The 15498-nt window shown below is 47.4% G+C and overlaps 1 protein-coding gene across 2 annotated transcripts in view; it reads right to left on the reverse strand.

The window, feature by feature from the left end:
• Positions 1 to 15498, reverse strand: part of TRPM8 (transient receptor potential cation channel subfamily M member 8) — an 88195-nt gene that overhangs the window by 34401 nt on the left and 38296 nt on the right. Inside the window, exons 11-16 of one of the 2 annotated variants that reach the window (XM_060015472.1) lie at positions 11478 to 11756; positions 9830 to 9925; positions 7994 to 8123; positions 6022 to 6167; positions 3450 to 3562; positions 2745 to 2961 (exon numbers count right to left, since the gene is read on the reverse strand). In XM_060015472.1, coding sequence (XP_059871455.1) covers positions 2745 to 2961; positions 3450 to 3562; positions 6022 to 6167; positions 7994 to 8123; positions 9830 to 9925; positions 11478 to 11756 — 981 coding nt within the window. Of the gene's footprint in view, positions 1 to 2744; positions 2962 to 3449; positions 3563 to 6021; positions 6168 to 7993; positions 8124 to 9829; positions 9926 to 11465; positions 11757 to 15498 lie in introns of both variants that reach the window. The other variant, XM_060015471.1, reaches the window with a different exon arrangement.

Genomic DNA, 15498 nt, shown 5'->3' on the forward strand with positions numbered 1-15498 from the left:
TATGTGTGAGGAGCTGGAACGCCCCAGTGAAGCTGGTGCCAGACGAGAGGGGCAAGGCTTGCAGGTAGGACACCCCGTCCTCTTGCTCCCCTCGGTAACTTCATGGTTATATGTAGGTCAAGTCATTATGCTGTACACCTTGAAAGTATACAGTGCTGTGTGTCAATAATATCTCAATAAGCTGAAAAAAATAACCACTTGCAGTAGGAAACATGCCCATTTAAGGATGGGGAACCAGAAGGTCAAAGAAATTAAGTAAGTTACTACCATGCTATTTGCAGTTCCTGCTGGTTTTTCCCTTTCTCCCTCTCCCTCTCCCTCTCCCTCTCCCTATCTCTCTCTCTCTCTCTCTCTCTCTCTCCCTCTCCCTCTCCCTCTCCCTCTCCCTCTCCCTATCTCTCTCTCTCTCTCCCTCTCCCTCTCCCTCTCCCTCTCCGTCTCCCTCTCCCTCTCCCTATCTCTCTCTCTCTCTCTCTCTCTCTCTCTCCATTTATTTGTGCTCATGACTTATTTGCCCCACTGGGCCTCCCCGTCCACAGAGGATGAGAGGTCTGCTGGTCTCTCAAACAGGATGAGACGCAGGGCTTTCCCCCCCGCAGTCAGACAAACCCCTCCAAACTCACCCTTTCATCCTCTTCCTCTGCAAAAGCCAAACTTTCTCTTTCATGTGCCTTTGAAAGGTGGTCAACCACGCCCGGGAGCACAGCAAAGGAAGGGAGTCAGGGCCCCAGCACCCGACTGGTCTAGGAGGGAACACGTGCGACCCCGTGCAGCGCCAGCTCCCATGACAACGTAACTCGGGAGCTTCCTAATTTAAAAGCTCTTGGTTAACTTTCTCACAATGGCCAGGGCCCATTCCCGTTTTAAATGCTGACTCTCCTTCCACCTTTCTCTGCTTCTCTCCAGGAGGATATTTTCACACCCTGCCTGCTGATACACAGAAGTCCAAAAAAAAGAGAGAGAACTAGCAAGTAAAAGAAGGTCTCTGAGACTATATGGAAGGGGCTGTGGGTTGAATTGCATCCCCTCCAGATTCATACATTGAAGTCCTACCCCCCAGCACATCAGGATGTGATCTTGTTTGGAAGTAGGGTCCTTGCAGATGTAATTAGTTAAGATGAGGTCATACTGGAGCAGGATGGGCCCCTGATCCAATGTGATTAGTGTCCTTATGACAAGGGGAGATTTGGACAGAGACATGCACACAGGGAGAATATGGTGTGAGCATGAGGTCAGGGATTGAGCAATGCATCTACAGCCAAGGGACAGCAGAGAGGGCCAGCAAATCTCCAGAAACTGGGGACGGGCCTGGAACAGGTTCTCCCTCACATCCTCAGAAGGAACCAACCTTGCCCACAGCTTGATCTCAGACTTCTGGCTTTCAGAACAATGAGATGATGAACTTGTGTTGTTTAAGCCGCCCAGCTGGTGGTGCTTCATCATGGCAGCCCTAGCCCTAGCCCTAGCGAGCTAATACAGAAGTGCCCTGGACTGAACTGTGACCACTTGAGCCAATGCCTGGGGCACCCACGAGGCTGATCTGAAGTCACAGAAACCCTCTGCACGTCAGCAGGACCAGGTCCTGGGGGAGATTTGCTGGTAGACAGAAAGCCTGATAATCTTGCATGCTCAACACACTTCTACCTGTACTCCATCTCCAGCCTGCGTCTGCACCTCCCACCTACTAGGCAAGCAAAGGCAGATCCAGGGCACTGGTACCAGGACTCCTGCCACCCCTTGTGCCCATGGCAGACACTTCTAATTCATTAAGATGTTCTCCTGCTGAAAATAGAGGCTCAGAATCTTTCTCAACCCAGGGCTCCTAGAAGCCACCAAAAAAAAAAAAAAGAATCTATTAGAGTTAGCATGATAGTCAAAACAATTTAGGAATCCTATTCCAGGCAGCAACTCTGTGGGGTCCAGAACAGCATCCTTTGCCCCTCCAAATATCTGGTATCACTTGGCACAGTACCTTGTACACTGTGAGCACCTAGGCCATACGTGTTGAATGGATATGTTTTTCGGTTTGGGCTCATATGGGACAAGAGTGACAGCAACAGCAGTTCTCAAATATTTTGTAAACCACCATCTTAAAAGGATTTTCTGGGATGACTTTTCATGATGGTTTAGGGACAGCACTGACCTCCACCATCAACATTTATTCATTCAACAATTATTAACTGAGCACCTGCTACGTGCCAGGCCTGGGCTAAGTTCAGATTAAGGGTGGGAAGAGGATGCCAAACAATGCAGATCCCAAGAAACTAGAGAAAACACCATGAATAAATGACATGAACTCCCTGAAATTCACAAGGACGAATATGAATTTCCGACATTGTCAATCTGACATGCTGGGCATTGAGATGCTCTTAGCTGGAAAGTCCTTCCAATCCCCCTGCCACTCATGGTGCTGCCTACCCCAGTGACAGTAATGACAGGATCACAAATGGCTCCTGATGAGGCGAGTGGGTTTAAAAGTCCAAGGTCAACCTGCTCTTTGAACACATTCCCGAGTAATTCATCTCCACCAATTAACATTAATTAGAGAGCAAAGCTTGGGCTTGGGGCTAGGAGATCTCATGGAAGAGCGTCTTCATGTTCATGGGTGGCCACCAAATGAGAACATCTATTTGGGGGAAATAATGACTTTGGAACTTGAGGAGCAACTTCTGCTCCCCTTTGGCATTAGGAAGATGCCGCTCACTGAGGAAAGGAGGGGGGGCCCCACGTCGGGGCTGACCTACCTGTCTCACTTCATCACAGAACAGGACAAAGACCAGCGCGTAGAGGACCAGCTCCGGGGGTTGCGGCACAGGGTGGAAATCCATGAGCAGCACGTAGGCAAAGAGCAGGAGGAAGGCGATATAGAAGACCACGTTCCAGGAGAAGACCACAAACGGGGAGGTGAAGAAGGCCACGTAGTACCACAGGAGCTTCCTGTGCTTGTCGAGGGGCTTCTTCCTGGACCGAGGAGGGACAGCACTGTCACCATCCTGGCCAACATCACTGCACGGGCTACACCTCTCCTCTGAACACCGATGAACATAGACCCACAGCTGGGCCAGGGACAGGTGGTGTCCAAATTGGGCTCTAAGTTTGACCCAGCCAAAATTCAGCCTCGGCATTTCACCAAATTCTGCCTCAGATATTGAAGACATGAGCCCACTTCTACCTCTTTGAAATCAAACCTGGGGGAAACCCACGGAGATCCCAGACCTAAAGTGCAGGGACTAGAGTGAACATTGTAATTTCCAGGCCTTGTGATCCTTTGCACAAGAGCACACACACACAGATGCTTGTACACACACAGATGCTTGTACACACACAGATACATGCACACAGATGCATGTACACACACACAGACACATGTACACACACACAGGTGCTTGTACACACACAGATGTATGTATACACACACTCATACACGAGTACGTGCCTTGGTTTCATACCTAAATGATACAAAGCCACAGCCCACCAAGGGTATAATAAACAGACACAGGATAATCTTCCAGTTCTTGGTGTCTCGGGAAATCTCTCCGTACCATTGCTTGGAAAGAAAATTCTACAGGGAACAGAGACAGAGGACACAGGTCCTTATTAATGCAATGACATGCTGGATGGTGTGCGACCTTTCTTCCCAGCCCTCAAACCTCTCCAAATAAATAACTCTCTGAATTAAGATCTTTATTCTTTTATATTAGTTACCTGGATTTTAAGGGGCTATGATTCAACCATATAAAATTCTGTTTGATTTTCAGTCCTTTTCTATGTTGGGTTCTGTGAACTTTAAAACAGAGGTTGTATGAGTCCAAATTCACTAAACCTATGAATTTTAACCAACTCTAATTCTTACTGTGTACGTTTAAACAAGCACCTCTGTAGCTCCTTTTCCCTGAAAGATCACAAATTCACACGACACCCAGTGCTGCCTGCGGGGCCCCAAGGATTCATTTCTGGAGGCAGACAGGTGACACCTGTCAGGACACTGAAAGGAAGTCGGCAAGAGAGAGACCACTGGTGTCTCAACACCCATTTGAGCTAAAAAGGCATGGAAAAGCTTTCCCCAGAACGTATCAGCCCCTGAAAGGTGGAACAGGGCCTCCCACAAAGGCAGGAATTAGAAATTCGTTTTGTCTCTGACAACAGCACTGAAAGTCAACACAGAAGGGGTGGGCATAGGCTGGGTCACACGGAAGGACCCCGCGGCTCTCAGAAAAGATCGTATTGGGTATTTCCTGGTGATCTGGTGGTTAGGACTCCACACTTTCACTACCAAGGGCCTGGGTTCGATCCTTGGTCAGGGAACTAGGATCCCACAAGCTGCACAGCACGGCCAAAAAAAACCCCCACAAGAACAAAAATATTATGCCAATCAGAAGGGACTGGTGTGTCTCCGTGGCAGAGCAGGGGGGACCTGAGGCCTTCCCAGCACTGTCTGGAGGGCTGGGACCCGGGGGCCCCATCCATACCCCGGCGCATCCCTCCAGGAGAGGACGGCTCCTCCCGAGAGCCCTGCCCCGCTCTGCCTGGGCTTCTGGGGCCGGGCGTGTAGTTGGCTCTTGAGGGGCAGCCCCCAGGGAACCGCAAACTGCAGTTGGTGGGTAGGTGCTCAGATGGGCACCACTGGGGCAGGAGGCATGAAGCTCCCAGAAGCCCCCAGAAGGCAACTTCTCCTTAGCATGCCTGTGTCTGCTTCCTTCCCTTCTCTTCCCAGCCTCTCGGCCTCCACTCCCCTCACGCACCTCCTGGACTCACGTCCAGCATAAACTACTTGCAGTCAAATCCTTGTCTGGCGGTCTGCTTCTGCGGGGCACACCGAGACAAGTAAGGTCCCGACCCTTCCAGGGTGATGAGCCCACCAGGCCATCACCAAACGGCACTACGAGGCCCTCGGTCACAGAAAGCTCCCGCACTAGCTCGGCTTCCATGGCCGCCAGCGACATCTGACCCCACATGTCAGCCTGCCCAGAGCAACCACACTCCCTGGTCCCACGGGCCAGGCAGGGAGACTTTCCATAAACATCGCTGAACCGGCATCTGGTGGAAACCGTCGGGCCTGGTGAACTTGGACGGGAGCATGAGTCAACCTCCCTAGGGCCCAAAGCTCTGGGACACCTGCAAGAAGGGGTCTGGGGGCTAAGAAGCTGTGAGCAGAGCCATGAGCAGAGCGAGGCAGCCGTGGCAGCCGGCCGGGTCTCCCAGGCAACCCTGACCCCAGCACTGGCCTCCCTCCAGCCCACTACGACACAGAGGCTACACCAGAACAACAGCAAGGCTCCCTGTGTGTCCCTTGTCATCCATGACCACACTCACTGAATCCACTTGGCTGCAGTAGCAAACGGATTCTTTTGTAAACACTGTGCCAGTTATTGGCTGCATGGAATAATGGGAGGTCCGTAAGACGGGCAATCATCATGGGATCAAAACCCAGCCCTGCCACTTCCTAGCAACCTGGGGAACGTTCCAGAACCTCTCCGAGCTCCTGAGTCCTCCTCAGTAAAATGGGATGATGTCGACCCGCACACGTGCTGTGAAGATGAAGCGTGGTCGCGTGTACCAGGGCTACGCAGACGCGTGTCAGTCCTTCCATCTCTCCCCCATCTTCCTCCCCTTCACACCAGACCCCTCCAGCTGGGATGGTGGGTGGGAAAAAATCTCCCCTCCGAAACCTGAGATACCAGGTGCAAACTGCTGTTAATGTAATTTGGGGCAGGAAACGTCTACACTGGCTGAACCCACTTCATACTAGTTTCTCTGCTGCCATTACTACTAGTAATAGTTCTAAGAGTAACAGCTACCATAAAGGGCTGGCCCCACTCACATATTATCTCATTGAATGCTCACAGCAACCCTTCCTTTACCCCCTAGTATGCCCACTTTACAGATAAGGAAACTAAGGCTCAGAGAGTTCATGTAACCTGGCCCCTCCCTACACCTAGTTAGAGATATGCTGGATCCAGAGACCAGCTGATGGAAAGGCCCATTTCTGGGCATGATGTTCGGTGACTGCATGTTCTTTACCTGGACCCCGGGCTGAGCGATGAAATGCTGGTCCGTGGCCTCCACCGCAAGCTCCAAACAGCTGCTTCCGCCCCAGGCTTCACAGGAATAGACCAGCAGCTGTTCCGCCAAGTCTTCGTCGCTGCTGTAACACTCCGTGAACAGCTCTAAGTGACATTGTCCCCAGAGAGAGGGAAACGGGAGGCAGGGCTGGCCAATACACCGAACTTCCCCCCCCCCGCAACCCTGGCCCACCAGCCAAGCCCTGACTTCCGTGAAAGCCTGGCTGTGAGCATCCTGGATTATAAAAGGCAAAGAGAACACCAGTACAATATAATTCTCTACTGAACAAAGGGACCTTCTTTGGGCACCCCGCATACAGCACAGCGCCTCCTGGCGGCAGGTGTCCAGAAATGCCCACTGAATTGAGCTGCAGTGAACATGGGGAATGCCCTCTCTGGTGGGGTTCAGCCACTGGGGAGGGGATTCAGACCCTGAGCCCCCCTCCATCTCATTTGCCTCTGTGCTTTTTTGGTGAGGTTCTTTGCGGTTAAGGCACAGTGCAAAAAAAAAAAAAGCCAAAATGACGTAATAAAAATCACTGGCCCAGGGCTTCCCTGGTGGCGCAGTGGTTAAGAAGCCTCCTGCCAGTGCAGAGGACAAGGATCTGAGCCCTGGTCCAGGAAGATCCCACATGCCGCGGAGCAACTAGGCCTGTGTGTCACAATTACTAAGCCTGCACGCCTAGAGCCCATGAGCCACAACTACTGAAGCTCATGTGCTACAACTACTGAGCCCGCGTGCCTAGAGCCTGTGCTCCACAGCAAGAGAAGCCACCACAATGAGAAGCCCACACACCGCAACGAAGTGTAGCCCCCGCTCGCCGCAACTAGAGAAAGCCCACGCACAGCAACGAAGACCCAACGCAGCCAAAAATAAAATAAATAAAAATTTTAAAAAAAACACTTAAAAAAACCCCAGCAACACTGGCCTACTGCATTGAGGGTGTGCTTATATTTTGAGACCTTATGACAAACAGATTGGTGTGTAGCTCCTCAGAGAAAATCCTTTAAAAGTCGAAATGCTCGGAGCCATTGCCCAGCTGAAGTCAGTCCAAAAACAATGTAATACCTTGAAATTTTTAATATAGTAGAAGAAATAATCAGACACCTTTTTCCCAACACGGAGAGGCTAAATGCATGAACATTTCTTCATTAGATCAGACAACAGACAAACATGCCTGCATTGTGCAACGTGCCACCTTGCAAACTGAAAACTCCCCAGTGGAAAGAAGAAAACTGAGCCGGCCTAAAATTCTCTGTTGCTGCGAGGCAACTGGTCCTGGATTTCTCACAGTCCCGCGGGGTCCGGGCCCTCTGAGCAGGGGCGATGGCAAGCCGTGTCAAGGGCAGGTGAACAGCGAACAGAGGCCAGATGTTTCAGGAGTGTCACACTCAGCGGGGCCTCTGCCCTCTTCTGTTCCAGGTGATGAGAAACATCGCCCTGGAGGGGAGCTGGGCAGCTCGCCTGTTGCCTTGGGTTATAGAAGCTCTGAGCCTCCTAAGTTTGTGGAGATGTGGGACCACCAACACCAGCCCTTATTCACGTGACCTCGTGGGGAATCGAGGCATGGGGACCAACCCAAGATGCCACTCTGGCTGCTGCCTTTGCCATTAGTAGTAAACCATCTGTGTCCCTAACCCAGGGGTCTGGGGTCCTCTGTCAGTGTATGTATAGGAAGCTGGCAGGCTAACCTGCTAGCTTGCACATCAGCTGAAACCTCACACGTGTCAAGGTTTCTGAATAGCATCCCCAAAACAAAACACCCCAAGGCTTCCCTATGGTGCTGAGTTACTTAGACCTGGCCTGAGTGTGGCCCTGGGCAGCTGTGGGATGAGAGAGCCTATATTTCACCACCTTCATTCTTGGAAAAGTCAGTAAATGCCACGCGGTGTGGCTGTGCCGGCCACGGCTCCCGTTCCCAGAGGCTTACCCACTGCTCGGGTCTCGTACTCGTTTGCCAATTCCTCGGACTCCCCTGCAGCATTGATGTCGTTCTTCACCTTGGCCAGAGTCTTCAGAAGCTTGCTGGCTCCCAGGGCTGCCAGAGTACAGCCCCTGGTCTTCCAGAGGGGTGAGAATGTCACAGTTAATTCGTAAGCCCTTGCAGTCGAGTCAACATCAAAGTCAGGCAAGCACAGATTGATGGCAAAAGCAGGAAGTGGTAAAAATCTGAACTGTTCATAATGATTCCCAGTAAAATTTGCAATGTGCACCAAGTCTTGAACCTGAATATACTCACAGTCTTGAACATGGAATTAACATACAAAAAAGAATCAAGATAAATGCATCACTAATTATTAGAAAAATGCAAATCAAAACTACAATGAGGTATCACCTCACACCAGTCAGAATGGCCATCTCCAAAAAATCTACGAATCATAAATGCTGGAGAGGGTGTGGAGAAAAGGGAACCCTCCTGCACTGTTGGTGGGAATGTAAATTGATACAGTCACTATGGAGAACTGTATGGAGGTTCCTTAACAAACTAAAAATAGAACTACCATATGACACAGCAATCCTGCTACTGGGCATATACCCTGAGAAAACCATAATTCAAAAGGATACATGTACCCCAATGTTCATTGCAGCACTATTTACAATAGCCAGGACATGGAAACAACCTAAATGTCCAATGATAGATGAATGGATAAAGAAGATATGGTACATATATACAATGGAATATTACTCAGCCATAAAAAGGAACAAAACTGGATCACTTGTAGAGATGTGGATGGACCTATAGAGTCGGTCATACAGAGTGATGTAAGCCAGAAAGAAAAAAACAAATATTGTACCTGCATATACGTGGAATCTAGAAAAAATGGTACAGATGAACCTATTTGTAGGGCAGGAATAGGGACACAGACGTAGAGAACAGACATGTGGACACAGGGGTGGGACGGGAGGGTGGGACAAATTGGGAGACTAGGTTTGACATAAATACACTACCATGTGTAAAACAGATGGCTAGTGGGAACCTGCTGTATAGCACTGGGAGCTCAGCTCAGTGCTCTGTGATGACCTAATGGGGGGGAAGGCGGGGAAGGTGGGGGGGAGGTCTAAGAGGGAGAGGATACAGGTATGCATATAGCTGATTCACTTCATTGTACAGCAGAAACTAACACAACATTGTAAAGCAATTATACTCCAATAAGAAAAACAAGACAAATGCAGGAGAAGCTGATAGTCAGACGTGGCAATGGGAAGCTTGATGACCCACCATCATGCTGTAACAGCTCAGAGGGGGAAATTGGTCAAGGACACGAGGACTGACAATTATAGTTAGTGAGAGTGTGTGTGTGAATCGATATTCAATACCTAATCTTAGGCTCTAAAAACAGAGAATGCAGCTTCTTTTCAACTGTTCATAAATCATTTATAAAAATCATTATGTGTGGAATCACAAAGAAAAGTCTCAGTCATTTCCTAAAGCAGGCTTTGTACAGGCCCTACTTCCTGCCTATAATGCAAGAAAGTTAGAAATTAATTTTAAATTAAACTTTAAAACCTCCTCCACTTGGAAGACAATCACACATCCACACAAACCTAAGAAGCAGGTGCCTCCTGGATTACCCACCAAGCCCAGAACTTTCCAGGGACCTCCCCTCCCAAACACACCCCTGTTCACATGGAAACAGGCACAACCATATCTACCGACATCAAATATTCCCTTTTACTGAGGACGCTTTAGATTAGGTATGTGAGGTTTGAAAGGGTCAGAACGACCACCACCAAGCATACACCTGCCACAGACTTGGACATTTACCTGCTCCCAGATGGCTTTGGAAAGTTCCTTCTTGTTCTGAAGAATGGCCCAGATGAAGAGTGCCTGCAGGGGGTGCCGAGTAATAGGAGACACGTCCTGGGAGGGATGAGAGCAGGGGGTCAGCACATGCAGACGGAGCATCACTTTGGCAGACACACTAGTGTAAGAATGAAAACAGGGTCAGGAGGCCCTAGGAGAGCGCCCCATGTTTGAAGGGCTCTGTAACTTGGCGTCTGAATCCATTCTCACAGAACCGTGATGTGAGTTTCAACAGAATCTCTGATCTATCATAAAAGACAACGTACAAGTAGATGGAAAGGTATAAAGGGTGAAAAAATGGGCTGACGGCAATTTAAAAACTGAATGACTTCTGACAGGCTGAAGAGAAGTTCTTCTCATCATAGAAATCTCTTTCTCATCTAGAAAAATCGTCCTAACTAAATTCTAACTTTCCAATAGTTGAAGTTCAATTATCACAATGGAAAACTGAAGTTATTTCTTTGGAGCGTTATTCAAAGTTACAATTCCTAATACATCAGCTAAGAATCCCAGCTCCCATTCAGCCTCCCGTATCTTCCAAGGGAACCTTTTCAAACAGAACTCTATGTATATATTCCTTTTAATCTTCCCTAAGGTTTTACCAATATCCAAAATGTTTCTGGCATCGTTATGGATACTGTGGAGAGTTTTAACATAAATAGCATCAAACAGCTTTTTAAACATTTCCAATTCCTTCAAACACCTAGCTCATTTAGATTTTTGCAACACACATGTAATAAAATTCTAAAACTATCAAAGATCCTGACCTAGTTTGAGTTTTCCCAGAAGCGATCAAGCATTTGAGACAGGTAGTTTATTTTGGACAAGATTCCAGGAAAACCACTAGGAAATTGAGGAAATGAGATTGGAAAAGAAAAGACCAACAAGTTGTCATGGTAAATAACCAGAGATTAATCCCACTAGGCAACCCTTGGAGCCAGTGTAGGACACAGGTCTCAGAATTATCTCCTCTGAGCAGGGGGGTTGCTGAGGTATTTATACACCAACTTCTGGCAGTCACTGGGCTCTGACCAGAGCAGACCTTCAGCAAAGAGTTGCAGGTGCTAGAAACTGGGCCTGCCTGTGCTTAAAATAGGAAATCTTGAGAGAATATAAGTGGTACATCCACAACACCTTCTCAAATGGAAACCTGGACTATCTCTTTACAAAGATTCACTGCCCCTTTTATTCACAAAAGGAAACTCGGCAGTTCTCCTTTTCTTTGCATAGGTAGCAGAGAACTATTTTAGGCAGATCATGTCCAAAAGGCTAAGACGTGGTCAGGCAGCCAGTCCTTTTTCCCCGTTCCCTGCTAGATGCCTTCAGAAAGTGTGTCACACCAAGCTTTGCAATTAGGAAATACTGCAATAACTAGTTGTAAAGATAGCACAAAGAATAAAGCAAGAAAATGCACCACTTGTTACCTCGCTAGGACTCGCTAGCTTAAATAAAGGCAGGAGGAAAAAATAACAACCCCAACATGTGAACTACATGACAGCAATGAGGTAGGGAGTAGGAAAGATGGAAGTAGAGAGATTTTTTGAGGGAAGACTCAAGAGAGCGAAGAATTCAAGCAGACAGCTGTGACAGTACACACATGGAACTCTACGTCTATCTCATCCCTGCTATTCCTGTCTTCTTTCCGGAAGCCTCTTCGGAAGTTAGCAACCAGTTTCCAGATGAACGTGAGGAGGGTGTCATTATAGGAATTCTTGGCAATCTGCAGGTTCCGATACACCAGGGTGCTGAAGTGATTGGAGAAGAGCTCGGTGAGGACGTCATTGGTGAGGAACTTCTGCAGGTTCAAGCCATTCTCCAGAAAGAGGCGGACAAACTTGGGTCTGTCCTTTATGAGAGCCATAAACATGACTTCCTGAAGGTCAGCAGACTGAGGAGAAAGAGCAGAGAGAGAACGCACAGCCTAAATCCAATCAAGAAGACAAGGCACCTTCTTTCTCAGACACATCGCATTTTCAACCATGAGGTAAATAAAATTTATCTTTTCAGTTGTAACACAATATTAGATTACAGCTCAAACATCGAGATGGGGGAAGAAGCAAGGTGGAATCTTTGAAATCAGCCAGATGTGAGCTTGGATGGGAACTGGTCTCTTGCTGTTGTAAAGTGGAGATAATGACACCCACATAAGGATGATGTTGAGGGACTTCCCTGGTGGTCCAGTGGTTAAGACTTTGCCTTCCAATACAGGGGGTGCGTGTTTGATTCCTGGTTGTGGAGATATGATCCCACTTGCCTCGTGGCCAAAAGACAAAAACATAAAACAGAAACAATATTGTAACAAATTCAATAAAGATTTTAAAAATGGTCCACGTCGAATAAAAATCTAAAAAAGAAAAAATTACATTAAAAAAAGGGATGATGTTGATCAAGAATTGATCCCAGTGCCTGGCATAAAGGAAGCACTCGCTCCATCAGGGGGCAGGGGGCTCATGGTACAGCTCACACCATTTCTCTGAGGTCTACACTGGACACCAATTGTGACCTAACCACCAGCCAACTTTTCCTTCTGTGCCATGGCGTTGCCCCACTGCCCTTCCCATGCCATGAGGCAAATGCCTGGTCATGTTACATAACCATGAGTCACTGGAACACTTGACAGTGATACCTGGTTATTATTTATCTGTACCTCTACTGTCTGGGCTCCTGGTAATCCTTATCCCATAGAAGCTTATTAAGCATCTTAATAAAGATAATTAACGTGTACTTCAGACACAAACCCGTGGTCCATGGGCCACACCAGCTCTCAGATATGTTCTGATGGTCCTCCATACTATTTCTTACAATTTTTTTTTTTTTTTTTTTTTTTTGCGGTACGCGGGCCTCTCACTGTTGTGGCCTCTCCCGTTGCGGAGCACAGGCTCTGGACGTGCAGGCTCAGTGGCCATGGCTCACGGGCCCAGCCGCTCCGCAGCACGTGGGATCTTCCCGGACCGGGGTACGAACCCGTGTCCCCTGCATCAGCAGGCGGACTCTCAATCACTGCGCCACCAGGGAAGCCCTATTTCTTACAATTTGATTCCGTTGCCAACATTAAAAATTAGACAGTTCATAAAAATCCACATTGCCAGCATTAAAATCCAGATTCACAAGTAAATACCAGAAGCTCTGACAACACAGAGAACCGTCAGTTGGAGCCAACAGGGGCAGCTCCAGGAGCCTGGGCGCTGTAGCCCTGAGCACCCCACACTAGCCTCGCGGCGGCTCACCCAGCCCACTGTCCTCACTTTAATTGTCTGAGCCCTGGTTCAGGGGAATATCCCTGCCAAGGGCAGCATTAGCGGTTTCTGTTTCTGTCTGATGTTGGTCTCTCCGGGATCACACATTGTCTGCAGAGCCACCTGCCAAGGGTCCCTTGAGTCCCCCCACTGTGGCTCCAGGCGGGACAGGGACAAAAAGAGGTGGCTGCCCTGATACCCTGCACTGCTAAGAAGTTCCCAGGTTACTCATGCTGCCCCGGGTTCAGGGACCACCCTTTGAGAGCCACTGGCATGTGGAGAAGAGAAGAGCTTTGCAGTCAGACACACGTTTGTTTCCAAACCTTGGTTCTACCGTTACCTTATGTGCGACCTCGAACAAGACTGTGTCTCAACCTCAGTTTGCTCGTCTGTAAGATAGGTGCTTGTGGGGATGAAATGAGATAACACAGGTCAAGATGCCTTCGGAGATTCAAGTTCGGAGCAGGCCCTCAAAAAACCATCAGAATGGCCCTCCTGTGGTACCCATGGAGCCCTGGCTTATTAACCAGCAAAATGAGATAATCCCTGTGATGGCTGGCGTGATGGCCAAGTGAACCAGCACAGTGAAGCTGCTTTGTGCACTACAGAAGGTTATGCAAAGATCTTTAGTTATCTTTAAACAAAGACTTATATATGGCTTAATATGTGCCAGTGTTCTAAGCACTTCAGAAATATTATCTGATTTAATCATCGTAACAGTCCAGTGAGGTAGCTACCACTATTATTACCATCTGTTTTCAAATGAGCAGCGGTGTGCTGGTAAATACTTTACAACCAACATTCTGGAAGAAAATAATAAGCCCCGATTTGTAGTATTTGACCATTGATTGCTACAGTGTAAATGCTCCCAACGGGGCCAGTCTTCGGCTACCACGTGACATCATTGAATGCACAACTGGGACCCAACACAGAGTAGCAAGTATGGTGTTTCCAGAATGCAGATACGATAGACACACCTCCAGGATATAGATCAGAGTAAATGTAGGAGAATAGTTAGAAAGGGACGAGTTTGATTATTTATTGCCTTTGTTTTTAATAAAATTTATTTAGTTCTAAGAGTATAGTATTTGATTTTTAATGACTGTATTTAACAACAGACTCAAAAAACCCTAAAAATTTTAGCAGTCAGCTCTTGCTAAAACCAGTATGAACTGACCCCAATTCACCACTGTACAAGGAAACTGAGGAAGGTTAAGGAACTTGCAGAGGTTAAGTCATGCAGATGGGCTGGCTCCAGAGTCCATCCTCTCAACCATTGTGTCCTTCACTCAACTACCTTTAGCTGAGTTAATAAAATTAAATGTACTATTCAATGCATGCCTGAGTTTATGTTTATTTGTACCATCTGATGTCACTTAAATAGAACATTTCACACACAGGGGTTCATTTCTGAATCAATTACCTAGATTTACAAACAGTTCTGTTTTCCCTCAACTAACTAAAGGCTTGCCATGTGAGATAGGGCTCATTATACTGCAAAAACCAAAGATAATGTTTGCTAGAGGAATGAATAATTTAAAAACCCATAAGCCATGATTTTATTTGGATTCTATTCTTAAAATTGATCACATGTAAGGACAACTGAAGTCTGCATCTTTGATTATACAACGATAGGCCTCAAAGTGTTTTCACTGCCCACCAGTGACTGAAGAGCTTAAAACAGAGAAGCCTCCACCTTGCAGATCCAAGTGTGATGGTTTATAATTGTTCCTACAAAACAGAGCTCCTAAGGCGGATCTCACTTTAGTTGTACCCAAGAGGATGCTGCTGGAAAATGCAGTCTTACAACTCTCATCAAATTCAAAGTGAGAAAAGTCACTCTACTGGAAAAAAATACAGATTTTCTGGACATACAACTTCCATATTGGAGGTACTCGTTTGCCTGGGGGAGTCCTGATTTTCTAACTCTAAGATATTCATTGTATGTCTTTAATCAACTTGTTCTATTTTTCTCTTACGTGTCTCACTGCTGACAATTCTCTTATGAGAACTTGGCTAAGAAGGTGGGGCAGGGCACAAAATGAGTACCGCTGTCTGGATTTTTAGTTGAGTTATTTCTGATAAACCCCTTTCAATCATCCTGCACTTAGTTTCCCCACATTTCTGTCCATCAATTCCTAGGAGGAAATCTGCACCTCAACACCTTAATGGAGAATCGCCTCTCATATCATGGCGGGAGAGCTATAAACTTTGGATGGTAATGGTGGATTGATGTTACCTTACGTTAGTGTATTTATTTTTATTATCTCTTTGCAAGCAACCTACTAAGTCAATGTTATTATCCCCTACTACAGATGAGGAAAGAGAGCCTTGGCAACACTGATGTACCAGGACAGGACAATCTTTTACAATATTCAAGGGCAAAGACCCTGT

The sequence above is a fragment of the Delphinus delphis genome, chromosome 7 (assembly GCF_949987515.2).
Source record: "Delphinus delphis chromosome 7, mDelDel1.2, whole genome shotgun sequence".
Lineage (NCBI taxonomy): Eukaryota > Metazoa > Chordata > Mammalia > Artiodactyla > Delphinidae > Delphinus > Delphinus delphis.